We start from the raw sequence: 14,651 nt of genomic DNA on the forward strand, positions 1-14,651 counted from the left end.
GCCATCTCACCTGCACATGATCTCATGGGTGAGCAGCACTCGGCACATTTCGGGGTTCTTGTCCTGCCCCTCATAGATGATAGCCTGGGGAGAGGGAGGTGCACAGGCTGGAGGGGAAGGAAGCTCCTCAGGTGCAGGTGGCAGCACAGACGGGCGTGGCATCTCCCAAGCCTAGGCCCAGGGAGACCCTGCCCCAGGGAAGAGCACGCCCTCTGCCTTGCTCTGGGCTGCCCACGTGGAGGATAATCCCTCCTCCCAAACCGGACCACCACCGGCTGGCAAGAATGGTATGAAGTCTGCAGATTCTGTCTGTCTGCAGGCGGCTCTTTCCAGAGCTGGCTCTGCTTGGGGCAGGGGATTCCCGAGGGCTCCAGGACCAAGGTCAGGTGGCTGGTGGGTAGACATACTCCTGTGCCCACCCAGCACCAGGCCCCTCCCCTCCCCCAGCATCCTCCTGTGTGCATCCTCCATGTCCTGGCGGATCTCTGCTTCTGTTGATGAGTGTTGTCCTTCTCAGCTATCCCTGCCAGCCCAGTCAGCTCCGAGGGCTGCACAGCTGCCTCTTCCCCCTAGATACCTATCGCCTCTTCCCCTATACCATCCCCAGCCCAGGCCTGGTCTTCCCCTGGGACTGCTGCATCACCTCTTCACCAGTCTTCCAGTCTCCCTCTGCCCAGAGGCAAGAAGTGAGCTTCCTAACTGCAAATCTGCCTCCCCAGTTTATAACCCTCTGTGCCTTCCCCCGTTTGTGGGATCCCTCTCTCTGTCGACTTCCTCGAACCCCTTCCACACCTATCCCCTCGACAGTTCCACTGGGCACTGCCTGGCCTGCCTCCCCCAGCCCAGTGGCCATGGGTATTCTAGAAAAACCATTCTTCCCTCTGCCCTGGGATTGGGTGGAGGCTGCCAAAAGACCCTGCCTGTGTAGGAAGCCCAAATCTCCACCTTGCATTCCTAGCCCACTAATCTGGCCCATTTTGAGACTCAGCCCCCTCCTTGCCAGTATGCACAGCTTCTCTGAAAAGCCCTGAGATTTGGGGCCCTGTCTTGGCAGACTCCATCAGGGCCTATTCAGGTTTCAGTTTCCTCCAGCTCCTTATGCTGGCCTCTGAACCTCCTTTCCGTGACCGTCACATCAGCAAGGTGCTGAGGGTCTGCAGTGGAAATTCTCGGGGCTGTGCCCACATCCCCTTTACTGGACACGTGCACCTTCCCGTGGCTGTGGCTGATGTCTGCTGCAGAGGGCTTCCTCCTGAGAACTGCTCTCAGTGGATAGGAACTGCCTGGTCTGAAAATGTCTGGGAGGTTACGTGCTACCCTTAGGAGTGGTTCCCAGCCAATGACTAATTGATACGGGGTACAAAATCCTGGTATTTGCTTCGAGGGGGGATATGTCTGGTGCCTCCTCCAGAGCTCCCTGTGCAGTTTTCTGTCCAGCCTGCCTCCCTCCCCTGCTCCTGGCAGCCCTTCCTAGCTCCCCAAATGAACTACCTGCACCTGAGTTCCCATCTAAAGCTGGGCTGCTAAGAAACATGACCCAAGCCAGGGTTTTTGCACAAATATTGTCTTTTCTAGAACAGAGGGCAAGAGCCACACACCCTCCGGCACAGGCTGGGGTGGGAACTGGGGGAGCTAGGCTGATGGGGACGGAGGGCATAGGGAGATGAGGCAGGAACAAGGAGGCTCACTCAGACCAGAGGGGGGCAGGGTCCGGAAAGAGAGTGGGATGGGCCTCAGCACCCCCTGCTCTGACTCACCTGCTTGGACATGGAATCGATGAGACGCACATAGAGGTCTTGCTCTGTCCGAAGTCCTAGGATGGGAAGACGGAGAGGGCTTGCTGCCAGGGGAGCACAGGCAGCCTCAATGATCAGACCACATCACACCCTCCCCAGGCTTGGCACGTGGGGCATTAGGTGTTGCATGATGCTGCAGTGCCCAGACTTCAGCGGCAGGGCCAGGCAGGGCAGGGGTCTCCACTTACCATTGTTATACACCAGTCGGAGGCGGTAGTGGATCCCATTGTTAGTCTTTTCCGCCCCGGGCTCCTGCAGGGACAAGATGGGAGGATGCTCGGGTGCTCAGGGATCCTCCAGCCTCCCTCGCCCACCCCCTTCTCCTAACCCCAACTTCTTTCCCACCCTTCCAGCCACTCAGCCAGCATCCATCCATTCATCTGCCCCAGTGTGTGTGTGTGTGTGTGTGTGTGTGTGTGTGTGTGTGCACGTGCCTGGGTGCGTGTGTGTGTGGTTGTGGGTTCCCTCCCAGGGCCAGTCCCAGCCAAGCCCACGAGCCTCTCACTCGGTCCTTTTCCACAAAGTCGATGAAGGCTGTGCGCTCCACCTCCACGGGCTGCCCCTGACGGTCGTACATGGCCAGCACGAAGTGGAAGAAGTTGGATTTCCTGAGGTTGGAGGGAGGCTGCTTCTCAAAATGTGCTCGTGCCAGACCCACGCCACTGTGGGAGGAAAAGAGCTAGGAAACCACTGGAAGGGCCCCCCAGTGAGAAAGACTCCAGTGCCTCGGGCCAGGCAGGCATGCTGGCCAGGACATGGCTCCAAGATGCCAAGAGTTTAATCCAACTAGACAGGCCCTTTCCAGCCTGACCAGGGCCATCTCGTTTCCAGATAGAGGTCTCTCAGCACTGAGGGCACCCCAGCCTGCCCCCTGGAAAACAAGAGGCACAGTGGTGACTGCAAAGGAGGAGACCCTGTCAGCCTACCTCCCAGGCTTTTCCCTAGGCTGCACATTTTGCAAGGCCAGTCTCCAAAATCAAAAGTATGAATCAATCCGTCTTTCTCACCAGAAGCTCTTGTGACTGCCCTTTAGGGCTTCAAGGAGACCCAGGGGGCCCTAGAACAGATATCTCACTAAACCCCAGCCCAGGCTGAGGCTGTCATGAGCCTGTGGTGTTGCCTGGGGAATGATGATGTCCATCAGACCCTTGCAGACGTCAAACTGGTTCAGGACCACTAGTCTGCCTGGCCTGGGCCCTGGCTGAAGGTGGGGAGCACCCCCAAGATATAAAGGGACCGCCTTCAGGCTTTGGGACAGACAACCACAGGCTCCTTTAGGCAGGAGGAATTTCTCATCTGGCCTTGCTAAAGGATCTCTCCTGGCTCATCAGAAACCATGCCCAGAAGCAAGGCCAGGGTGAGAGCAGGAGGAAGGGATTCCCTCTTCCCCAAATATCCCCTGCATCCCAATGATACACCAAGCACTGGACACACGGCAACAACTGGGGCTGGAGGCAAATGCCTGGAAGAGGGGAGAGAGACAGAGAAGTACGATATCAGACAAAGGGGCAGGTGCCCCCCGAAAAATGTCACCATGCAAAAAACTCGAGAAGCAAAGGAAGAAAATATTAATTCTTTTTATGGGAGATGAAGGGAAGGCTTCATGGAATGGTGACTTTTCCCTAAGTCCTTGAGGAATAAACAGGAGCTCAATAGGTGAACGAGGAAAAGGGCATAATAAACAGCATAAGGAATGGCTGGATGTGTGGAGGCTGCTGCTGTACCGCAGGTGTCGAAATGTGAAGTGAAAGAAAGTTTGTACTGGAAGTTTGTGCCAGATCATGAAGGGACACAGACTCCGGGGGAAGGGGTTAGATTCTCTTCTCTGAGCCACGGCCTTCCAAAGTGTGTTCCTTAGATCTCTCATGGCTCCAGAGCCTCCCTGGAGAAAAGGGTGCTGTGGCCACAGACATGGGTGTATTTGGGGGGGCCTGGGACACCCTCCAGGAATGGCCCCTGCTTGAGTTGGCTAGGGCTGGTGCTCTGCACGAGTGGGAGCCAGTCTACAAGATGGTTCCCAGTGATCCCCACTGCCTGGGATTCATGCCCTTAGTTAGCCCCCTCTTGTATTGTGTTGGGATTGGCCTGTGGGGCCAGTAGACTATGGCAGGAGTAATAGCATATAACTTCCAAGGTTAGATCATGAAAGCACTGCAGCTTCTGCCTTGTTCTCTCTTTTGGATTAGTGATTCAGGGGGAAGCCAACTGCCATGTCTTGAGGACACTCAAGTAGCCCTGTGGAGAGGTCCACAGGGAGAAGAACTGAGGCCTCCTGCCAATAGCCAGCCCTGACTTGCCAGCATGAGCAACCTTGGAAGCAGATTCACCCGCCTCAGTCAGTCCTTCAGACAACCGTGGCCCCAGCTCTCATCTTGCTGCAGCCTCATGAGAGGCTCTGATCCAGAACCACCAGGCTAGTCTGCTTCCTTATTTCTGACCTCAGAAATTGTGTGATAATAAATATTTGTTGTCTTAAGTTGCTAAGTTTTGGAGTCCGTTTTTTTTTTTTTTTTTTTTTTTTTTTTAAGATACAAATTTGAAGACAGAGAGACTTGGACTCAAGATCTGCCCCGTCTTTTTTTCTTCAAGGCAGGATCTCACTCTGTCATGCAGGCTGGAGTGCAGGGTGCAATCACGGCTCACTGCAGCTTCGACCTACTGGCTCAAATGATCCTCCTGCCTCAGTCCTCCAAGGAGGTGGGACTAGAGGTGACTCCAGACCCGGCTAAATTTTTAAAATTTTTTTGTAAAGACGGGGTTTCGCCATGTTGTTCAGACTGGTATTGAACTCCTGGGCTCAAATGATCCTCCTGCCTTGGCCTCCCAAAGTGCTGTGATTACAGGCATGAGCCACCACGCCCAATATGGAATAATTTTTTTGAGACAGGGTTTTGCTCTGTCATCCGGGCTGAAGTGCAGTGGCGTGATCATAGCTCACTGCAACCTTGAACTCCTAGACTTAAGCAATCCTCCTGCCTCAGCCTCCCAAAGAGCTGGGGTTACAGGCGTGAGCCACCATGCCCAGCTTGGAGTAACTTTTTTTTTTTTTTTAGACAGGGTTTTGCTCTGTTGTCCAGGCTGGAGTGCAGTGGTGTGATCTCAGCTCACTGTAGCCTCAACCTCTGGGGCTTAGACAATCCTCCTACCTCAGCCTCCTGACTAGCTGGGACTACAGGCACGCACCACCATGCCTGGATAATTTTGTTTACTTTTTGTAGAGATGAGGTCTCCATATGTTGCCCAGGCTGGACTCGAACTTCTGGGTTCCAGCTTTCTCCCATCTTGGCCTCCCAAAGTGCTGGGATTACAGGTGCCAACCACTACGCCTCGCCAAATAACACACCCTGCTTGCTTGGCTACGGAGCACTTTTGTTGAGGGTCATGGCTTGGGAAACATGACTAAAGGCCACTAGGAAGTTCTGAAGCCAGGCAAGGCTTAAAGATGCTATGGGGGAAAGGAGGGTGCAGTGTGGAGGACAAGTGAGAGACTGTTGCAGGGATGCAGGGGAGCAAAGAGGATGGGGAACTGCCTTGAGGGCCACTTAGGTCAGCTTGCCCACATGCCCATCATGAGCATGCTCTGTGACAATGGCTGCCACAGTCACCACTACTGACTATTTTTCTTCATATAACTTCAAATCCATTTATTCTTTTACTTGACTTCATGTTAAGCCATAACATCTGGGATGTCATGGGCATGAGGCACTTGCTATTGCTTTACACATACAAATTATAATAAATAATAAAATGAAAATGTTTCCTCCTCTTGAAAGCTTGCCCCGGAGCCTCCCTCAGTGGTCCACATGAAATGCTGACTTAGGAGGTAGAAGCTATAAGTCTTCTTGTCCCTGATCAAGATGGAGGGGGGGACCTCCAATACCATTTTTTTTTTTTTTTTTTTGAGACAGGATCTTGCTCTGTCACCCAGGCTGGAGTGCGACAGCACAATTATAGCTCACTGCAGCCTCAACCTCCTAGGCTCACATGATCCTCCTACCTCAGCCTTCTGAGTAGCTGGGACTACAGACATAAGCCACCACGCCCAGCTAATTAATTTTGGAAAGATGGGGTCTCACTATGTTGTCCAGACTGATCTTGAACTCTTGGGCTCCAGCGATCCTCCTGCCTTGGCCTCCCAAAGTGCTGGGATTATAGGCTTGAGCCACTGCTCTGCTCGGCACCTTTCTTTCTGACCACAGATTCTTTTTACAGATGCTCCTTTCCCTAGGGAATTCACTGTCCCTCCAGCCTTCCCTGCTCCCTCCACCCCCTCGCCCTCAGGCTGCAGTCCTTTCAAGTTGAGGCCTTGATAGCCCCTCACCCGCTCCCCAGCCAGCAAGAGGCAGGGAAGCCCTAAGAGGGCTTTCGATCACAGCGGGGCCCTGATTACTGCTGATGAATATGCTAATAAGGCCTCAACCCTGAGCTCCTCCCTCCTGCTCCCAGGACCAGCTTAACTTGAACTCCACTGGGGATGGGTTCCAGGACCACCTAGTGGGAGAGAAGGTCAGAGGAGGTGGGTTTGTGAAGCAACCCCAGGTCCCTGTGGCTTTTTATCCTGTCATCCAGCCCAGCGAAGGGGCCTGGAAGGCTCTCAGGCAGCGGGGAGGGAGGCTGTAGAGAGAAAAGGAGGCCTTGCCAGAGGAGTGGTGGGTGCCGAGAACAGAATCTCCCAGACCACTGGACATGCCCTTTCTACACAGACACCCTGCAAGTGCTCAGGCCAAATTCCAGACTAGTACAGCATAAATCAAAGATGCTGGCTTGAGCTTCCTGTCCCACCCAAATATCAGCCATTCCTGGGTCCTGGAAGCCCCCCAGCTTCTGACAGGCTGCTGAGGACCAGACCTGGGAAGCCTGGCATAAGCCCCAAGCCAAGCTTCCTTCACAGGGTTCAGCATCCCTGCAGGAGGGGATTACACAGGAGCGAGGGCACAGGGACCCAGGGAGGGGGAAGACAGCAGGTTCCCCTGGGGTCTCTGGGCCAGCATCTCCTGCCAGTTGGGGGCATGAAGGGGCTTCCCTGCTTTGCATGCCTGTGCCCTGCCCCATAGTAGGTTTGGTCTCAGTCCACTGCCCCGAGGCAGCCTAGAGCGGCATCCTGCCCTTTCCCAGCACGGCTCAGTGGGTCTGAAGCACACTCATCCTCCCAGGCTCACACCCACCGGTGGAGCAGCACTGGTTAGTTTACAGCTTCAGGAAAAGATCCGTGCAGTGGACAACAACAGGGCAGTGTTAATGACAGCCCCAGCCCCTTCCAACCAGAGGAGGACTGCGGAGTGGGCAAGAGCCCTGCAGCGCACATGAGGCTGCTCCTTGCCTGGGAATGTCTCCAGTTCACCCTGTTCATAGCCTGCCAGGCTTGGAGAAGCTCAAGGCAAGATGAGTAAAGGATACTTCCTATGAACAAGAGACAGAGAAGGACACAAGGAACAGCACGTTGCAGGGAATAGGGCTCGAGAGCAACAGAGGCAGGTGTGGACGGTGCCTCCTTCTCCTAATTGACCCCATGCTGGATAAGCAAGAAACTCACACAGCAAGGGAGTGGAGGTACCAACAGTGTATCTGGGCAGTGATTTGGAAACACTGGGGTTTGGGGGTGAGACAAAGATGAGAAGGCAGCCTATAGAGGGTGCATTTTCAACAAGTCCACACTGTGCGCACCTGGAGCTCCATCCCATGGGGAACTCTGGAAACAGCATGGAATGTATGTCTCAGCATTATCCAACCAGAGGGATGGGTGAGGGAGCTGGGGTATTTATCCACCAACTCTAGTCAGTCACTGGTGGAGGGCTTCTAGGGCTGTTACTTCTCAGGTACTTCTGGGCTGCTGTGCAAGTGGGCAGAGCAGGCTCTGGTAGCCTGAGCAAGTCCTCAAGCAAAGGGAAGCAGATAACAGCGGAGGAGGCAGACCCTTGACCAAGGGTCCTGAGGGAATGTGGGTGGGTACCAACTGCCAGCCATTCAGAGGCCTGAGGTATGATGGATGCCAGTAAAGCTACAGCCCCAAAGGTCTGAGTGCAGCTTGGCAGGTATCAGTTTACGACAAATACAAGTAAGAACTGCCTCACCTGGCACATGTAACGCTGGCGCCCGTAATTCAGAAACAGCTTATTCACTTAGCATCATTAGCGAACAAACCATGCCACATAAGCGCCTTTTCCAGAGAAATGCAGCTGAGTGACAAAATCAGCCACATTAACCACTTTTGCAAGACTGCAAAATGAATTATACATTTCCTCGCTTTCTTAAAAAGATTGTTTCAAGCACAATGTTCAAAACACTTTCTTCTCAACTCCAGAGTGTCCTGAGGCAGTGGGACATTTGCTCCTGCACTAAAGAACCCAGATTTGGGAAGAGAATATGCTCATTTTTGTATTTCCACCGTGCCCCACTCACCTCCTTCCCATCTTTCGTTCTTAAATAGGCCGAAAATTAAAGGAGATTGAGACACCAAAAAAGATTTACGTTGCACAGATGCATTTTGGTCAGAGTCAACATGCTTTGTAGTGAGCATGGACTTCCTAAGCACTGTTAAGAATCCAGGTTCAAGCCAATACCAAGGGCAATCTGACCTTCACAGCCTAGGCCATTCAGGTAGACTGTGCTCCAGAGTGTACGCAGATGACTGTGGGGAGAAGCGGGAAGCTGCAGAGGTGTCTGACTGCTATTGCTGGGGCTGCCCAGCAGGTCCTGGGAGATGCTCCTTTGCAGGGCTGAGCAGGACACTCCGGGGCCCTTCTCACGGCAGCTGCTCACCCCTGACACAGCATAACTGTCTGGTACAGACAAAGCCCCCCTCACAGTCTCTGTTCTCTCTTCCCAAGGCTACTCATGGCTCTTCACATCCTTGACTACATGCTTGTTATAAATGTGAGCAATTTAGCCACAGCCAGCTCAAATCCCACAGAGGACAAATGACCGAGCCTGGAGCCTTAGCCTCCTCTCAGAGGCACCTCCAGGCCTCTTGCCTTCCCTTCTCCCCACCAAATCCTAACTCTTGGCTGCCTTGATAACTCAAGGTTTTGAGCTGTGCCTTGGCCTGAGCCTAACTTGTCTTTGAGTCTGGGATGCTGGGGCTACAGGGGACAAGCCCTACTTTCATCAGTAATAGGGGGAGGCTCCTTGTTGACACCCTTCATCCCAGGAAGTGGAAGGAGCAAAAAGAGTATGACTCCTGCATCTCATCCCTTTCCACAGATTTCCCCAAAGTCTCTCTCTGCCAAGTGCGGCTCTTCTTAGCCCCATCCTGACAGGGCTCCATCAGCCCCTTTCCTCTACATCCCCCCTTCCTCCAAGCATCCCGTTGGGCCCCACTCTCCCCTGAAGGCATCCTCTGGACCCCGGGACTGCTGATGACAATCAAGCTGGGCCTGGCATTAATGCCCCAGACAAGATCTATTGGCCTGGCCCTGCCCAGCCCCAGCCCCTGACATGCCAACCCCTGGCCATGCTGCAGACTGGGGAAGATAAAAGCAGCAGCTCAGTGGGGCACACCCACCTCAACAATGCTTGCACAGGGAGGACCTGGTGGCTGCAGAGAGCTGCCCAGAGCCTGTGTCCAGATGGTCCTGCTGGAGATGAGGTTTGGGTCTGGGGGGGGTCCCTATTCCCTCTTCCCACTGCCCCAGCACACCTGCCCCAGGAAATTGGTACAGTGACCAAAGTCCCTGAAGGGGGTGGAGAGGAAGCGGGAAGGATCTCACAGGCCTGCTCTCCCCCTCTTCCTTTGGCCCTCAATTCTACCTAAAGCGCCCCACTCCACTGCTCTCTGCCCACCCTCTCGCCACCCACCCACAGGCCTGCCTGCCAGGTCCCAGGCTGAGGATCGGCTATGAATTATTAAAGCAAACAAAAGCATTTCCTAGCAGGGATGCTAGCCTGCAGCTGCTTACAGGAAAGGCAGCCCCAGCTGGCCTCCCTCTCCGGGGCCCTGCTAGTGTGCTGGGACCAGCTCCAGTGGGAGGGCTGGCCTGGGTCCTCCAGGGGTCTCCTCCAGGGGGAGGCCTGGCCTGGGCCCTCCAGAGGTCTCCCCAGACTGGGAAGCATATCAGAAGGAAAGGAGAGCTACTTCTGTGCTGAGTGTGCCAGCAGGAAGACTTGGGTCTTCAGGGGAGTCAGGGGAAGATGGGCTGGGGCTGGGGCTGGGCAAATGGATCTCAGAGATAAAGTCCTGTTGGCTCAGGGCAGGGGCAGGGGTCCTTGTGCAGACTTCCCTGGTAGGAAGACCTTGGGAGGGAGAGGGCAGCCCTCTCCACCAGCCTTTCCATCCCCATTGCCTCCAGTTTAAGGGTATGCAGCCCATCTGCTCTCCCTACCCCTCTTTTTCTCAGACCTTTCCTTCCTGTTGGCAGAGCCTCTCTCACTCATCTTAGCAGGCCTTCTGGGCCTTTTCCTCCCCACTCACTTTCTGTAAAATCTTGGCATTATTGTAAAAGCCAAGCTGTAGAACTGAGCAGGAGAAGCTGCTCCAGTAGCTGATTCCTGGGTCAGGTAGAACCTGGAGTCTTCTAAAGTCAAGAGGGGAGCCCAACACAAGGGGACTTGCGAGCCCTCTGGGAAACATTCCTGCTTCCTCTGGCAGACTGTCATCACCCCCACCCCGCATGGACTGCTTGAGCCTGCCCCAGGTGCTGTGGACACAAGGATGAACAGACCGCTACCCTTGCCTTAAGGGAAGGCCCCAGCTGGCAGGGCAAGGAGGACCGGGACAGGCAGAGGACAGCAGATGCTGGCCTATGGTAAGCATTCGTAGGCAGCACTAAAACCACTGCCCTGGGCATGGTAGGAGGGCACAGAAAGAGCAGGTGCTGGGCTCGGTGGGTACGGGAGGGAGTCCTGAGGCTGGTGAGACTTAATCCAGGGGACGTGCAGGTGCTGAGGGCAGAGGGACTGTTTCAATAGACCACAGCACTTAACTGGAGGTGCAGCTAATTCTCCAAGTATCCACTGCCTGCCAAGTATCATGCAGAGGAGGCTGGGGAGGAAGACTGGAGTCAGACCATGATAGGCCTTGAATGTTGGAGATATCCATGAGGAAGCAGTGGGGCTTGGGGGTTGGTCACTTTATTTTATTTTATTTATTTATTTATTCATTTTTTGAGACAGAGTCTCGCTCTGTCACCCAGGCTGGAGTGCAGTGGCTGATCTCAGCTCACTGCAAGTTCCGCCTCCCAGGTTCACACCATTCTCCTCCCTCAGCCTCCTGAGCAGCTGGGACTACAGGTGCCCGCCACCTAGCCTGGCTAATTTTTTTTGTATTTTTTAGTAGAGACAGGGTTTCACCATGTTAGCCAGGATGGTCTCCATCTCCTGAGCTTGTGATCCGCCCGTCTCAGCCTCCCAAAGTGCTGGGATTACAGGCTTGAGCCACCGCACCCGGCCTACTTATTTATTTTTAAGGCACAGTTTCACTCTGCTGCCCAGGCTGGAGTGCAGTGGTGCGATCTTGGCTTACTGAAGCCTCTGCCTCCCAGGCTCAAGCAATCCTCCCACCCCAGCCTCCCAAGTAGCTGGGACTACAGGCATGCTTCACCACGCCTGGTTTATTTTTGCATTATTAGTAGAGATGATGCTCTCTACTGTTGGCTAGGCTGGTCTCGAACTCCTGATCTCAAGTGAACGCCTACCTCCGCCTCCCAAAGTGCTGGAATTACAGGTGTGAGCCACCATGCCCAGCCTGGTCACTTTATTTGTAATCAGAGAGAGACATGACCAGAAAAAAGTACTTTGGAAATACTGCTTTGGTCCCCAATGCAGGGAAGACGGTTTTAGGGGAGTGGTGAATGGCTGGGGCTAGGCACTGGGCCAGGAGGCTGAGGTGGTAACCAGGGTGCAATTAACTTTCAAGCCAGGGAGGAAGTGGGTGGAGGGCCAGGGGGTTTCATTGCTAAAAGCGGTGGCGGAGGGCACTGAGATTGGGACTAGGACACAGAAAGGAACATTCCTAAGCCTGGACAACCAGGCAACTGTGGGGTGAGGCTGAGGAAGGTGTCAAAGCCAACTCTCGGATCCCAGGGAGCCTTTTGGGAGAGCGCTTCCATGAAAGTTTCTCAGAGATGAGAGGGAGAGAAACCAGGCAGCGGATGAAGGCAGGGGCAGGGTCAGGGGGAGGAATTTTCATTGCTGCTGTTTTGGGATGAGAAGACCTGCACAGAGGACTGACTGAGGAACAAGATACAACCGGAGTGATAACAGACAACACGAGGAAGAGTGGGAAGGAAGGATGAAGCGGCTCCCTCTGGGATTGGGAAGAGAGTCAGCTGAACAACAAAGTGAGTGGGGGCTCCCAGTCTATGTCCTGAGACAGAGAAGTCTCCAAACTTGCAGACCGAGCCTCAAGAAAGCCCCTGTTCACATTGCGGAAGCCCTCTGCATCCCAGCAATGTGGCCCTCACAATGTGGGAACTCCTACTGGACACCTCAAGCCCACTCAGCCCCACTATGTGCAGACACCACTGCTGTGGCCCATGCTCTGAACCCCACACAGACTCCAAGGGCAATGCCTCCTTCACATTTGCTTCCCCTTCATCAGACCTGCCTCTGGGTAGGCACAGAGGGAAAGAAATGGAAACTTAACTCCCAGAGGCCCCTGTCAGCACTCCTCATCCACTCTTACAAAGAGCTCTCGCCACACCGCAGGTGGTGGGGATAAAGAGGGGGCCATGTTAAGAAACTGACCATCTCAAATTGAACAAAAAGCCAGAACCAGCAGAAGATCAGGCAGGAGGTGGAATTGTAAGCATAGCACAGGAAAATACAAGTTAATGGAAAGAAAAATAGCAAGGAAATACACTAAAATGTTGACAGTAGTACTATTAGAGAGAAGGGACTAAATTTTTATTTTCCAATTTTTCTGGAATATAGCTATATCCCTTGTAAAACTTTTGGAAATTAATTCATCCACAAGACCCTTTCTCTTCCGGAAGAGATCAGCTCCAGAGCCCCGCAGCGTTCCCTCCTGACGGCCAGGAAAGGACGTGCTTCAGTTTGCGCATGAAGCGCGGTGTCTGTCTGTTACAGGGTGAGATTGAGGCGTCCTCTTGGGTGTGAATGTGGGCCCGGTCTGCCCTAAGCCCCCCATTCAGAATCCCTTCGGGCTGCTGCAACAGCTCAGACTTCTAGGAAGCCCAGTGCCAACCTTGTCCCAGCTGTTAGCAGAGCTGGCACCTCCCTAATCCTAAACCACAGTGACTCCCCGTAGGATACCTAAATGCCTCCCTCCATGGTCACCGCTGAAGGTGCAAAAAGCCAAGAGGTGCAGGTGGTTTGGGGGCAGGTCAATAAACTTTGAAAGTTCGCCTTCAAATCCTGGAGTCAATCCCCTACTAACGTTCCCAGACCCTTGCAAAGGAGTCAGAGGAGACGGGCGCGGGTGCAAGGTTCCCAGGGACTCTCTGCCTTCCACAGGACCTACCAGAAAAACACCTGAGGGAGAGGCAGGGGCCCTGCCCGGTTCTCAGGCCAATCAGTCCAGCCAGACCGACTGATGAGATGAGACCACCTCATCTCTTTGCCACTGTCCAGCCCCCAGCTGCTTCTCTGGCTCTGCATACCCCCATCCTCCAATTCTGAGGGGCGTGGGAAAGGAAAAAGGGGGCTGGGTTTCGTGCCTTTCCTGACAGAGAGTTGTGGAATTGGACAAGGAGAGGCACTGGGACTGCCCAGGAAGGAGGGGCTGGACGTTCCTAGACAGCCGGTGGCTGTGGGTCATGGCTTGGAGCTCTGCCTCTTCTCTCAGAGGCACAGACGGCCCAGCTGGGGTGGCGTTCATCGCCGCACCCGCGAGCGGCCGTCATAAATCTGCCGGGACAGCCTGGAGTGGAGGCAGAAGCCCCGCCCCGGCCCGCCCCACATCCTCAGGAGGCAGCACAGGCGCTCCGGACGGGGTGGGCGGGGGAGCTCGCTGGGGCCGTCCAGAGTTAGGGCTCCTTCCGCCCCTGGCTCCAGCAGCTCCAACAAGCTGAGCCGAGGCGGCGCGGAGCCGTCCAACCCGAGCGCACCGGGTCTGGTCCCAGTGCTTACCTCTGCGCCGCGGTGCTGGCGTCCAGGATGCCCGCGCCCTGCATCCAGGAGCGCACTGAGCCCAGGCCAGCGGGCAGCAGCGGCTCCTCCTTCAGGTTCAGCCCGCCGCGGGGCAGAGCCTCCTGCGCAGGGAACATGAGAGCGCGCAGTGAGTGGGCGCCCCCGCCGCCCGGGATCCGGTCCCGCCGAGGCTGCAGGCGTCTAGTTCAGCCCGACCCGACGGCACCAGGCGCCTCCAGCAGCGCAGCACCGAGTCCGGGCGGCTCAGTGCGCGCTCGCCTCTTGGGCGCTCCCTCGGAGAAAGCAAGTCCGCGGGCGCCGGCGCTGTCCCCTCCCCTCCTGGGGCGCGGGGCGGGGAGATGGAGGGATTCCCCCGCGGCCTGAGCGCTGGCGGGCGGACTGCGAGCGGGGCGGGGAGGGCGGGGAGCGGAGCCCGCACCCGGTCCGCGCGGAGGCGCCCCAGAGGCGCGCTCTGGCGGCTGCCCGGGGCCGCGGTCGTCGGAGGGGGGGCCCGAGCGCCCCGGGAACTGCCTCGGGCAAGGCGGGGGCTCGGGGCTGCCCGCCCTTTCCCCCTCGCCGCCCCCACCTCCCGCCCGCCCGCGGCGCCAGCGCGGGGCGCTGATTACCATCCGGGAGGCGGAGGCTGCGGGCGCGGAGCTCGGCGGCGGCGGCGGCGACAGTGGCGGCAGCGGCGGCAGGAGCAGCAGCAGCCGCGCGTCCCGGGGAAAGGCTGGGGCCGCGCCGGGCCAGCAGACGCCGCCGCCGCCGGCGCCCCGCGTGCCCCGGCGTCCCGGCCCTGCCGTAGCCCCGGGCGGCAGCACCTGGAGCAGC

The 14,651-nt window shown here is 55.9% G+C and overlaps 1 protein-coding gene across 1 annotated transcript in view; it reads right to left on the minus strand.

Moving 5' to 3' along the window:
• EBF4 (EBF family member 4) overlaps nucleotides 1-14,645 on the minus strand; it is a 68,974-nt gene extending 54,329 nt beyond the window's left edge. Inside the window, exons 1-6 of the mRNA XM_023220206.2 lie at nucleotides 14,447-14,645; nucleotides 13,821-13,942; nucleotides 2,302-2,458; nucleotides 1,985-2,048; nucleotides 1,758-1,813; nucleotides 11-84 (exon numbers count right to left, since the gene is read on the minus strand). Of these exons, the coding sequence (XP_023075974.1) occupies nucleotides 11-84; nucleotides 1,758-1,813; nucleotides 1,985-2,048; nucleotides 2,302-2,458; nucleotides 13,821-13,942; nucleotides 14,447-14,449 (476 nt within the window). The 5' untranslated portion in view covers nucleotides 14,450-14,645. The remainder of the gene's footprint in view (nucleotides 1-10; nucleotides 85-1,757; nucleotides 1,814-1,984; nucleotides 2,049-2,301; nucleotides 2,459-13,820; nucleotides 13,943-14,446) is intronic.
• Between the last annotated feature and the right edge of the window lie 6 nt (nucleotides 14,646-14,651).

The sequence above is a fragment of the Piliocolobus tephrosceles genome, chromosome 20 (genome assembly GCF_002776525.5).
Source record: "Piliocolobus tephrosceles isolate RC106 chromosome 20, ASM277652v3, whole genome shotgun sequence".
Classification (NCBI taxonomy): domain Eukaryota; kingdom Metazoa; phylum Chordata; class Mammalia; order Primates; family Cercopithecidae; genus Piliocolobus; species Piliocolobus tephrosceles.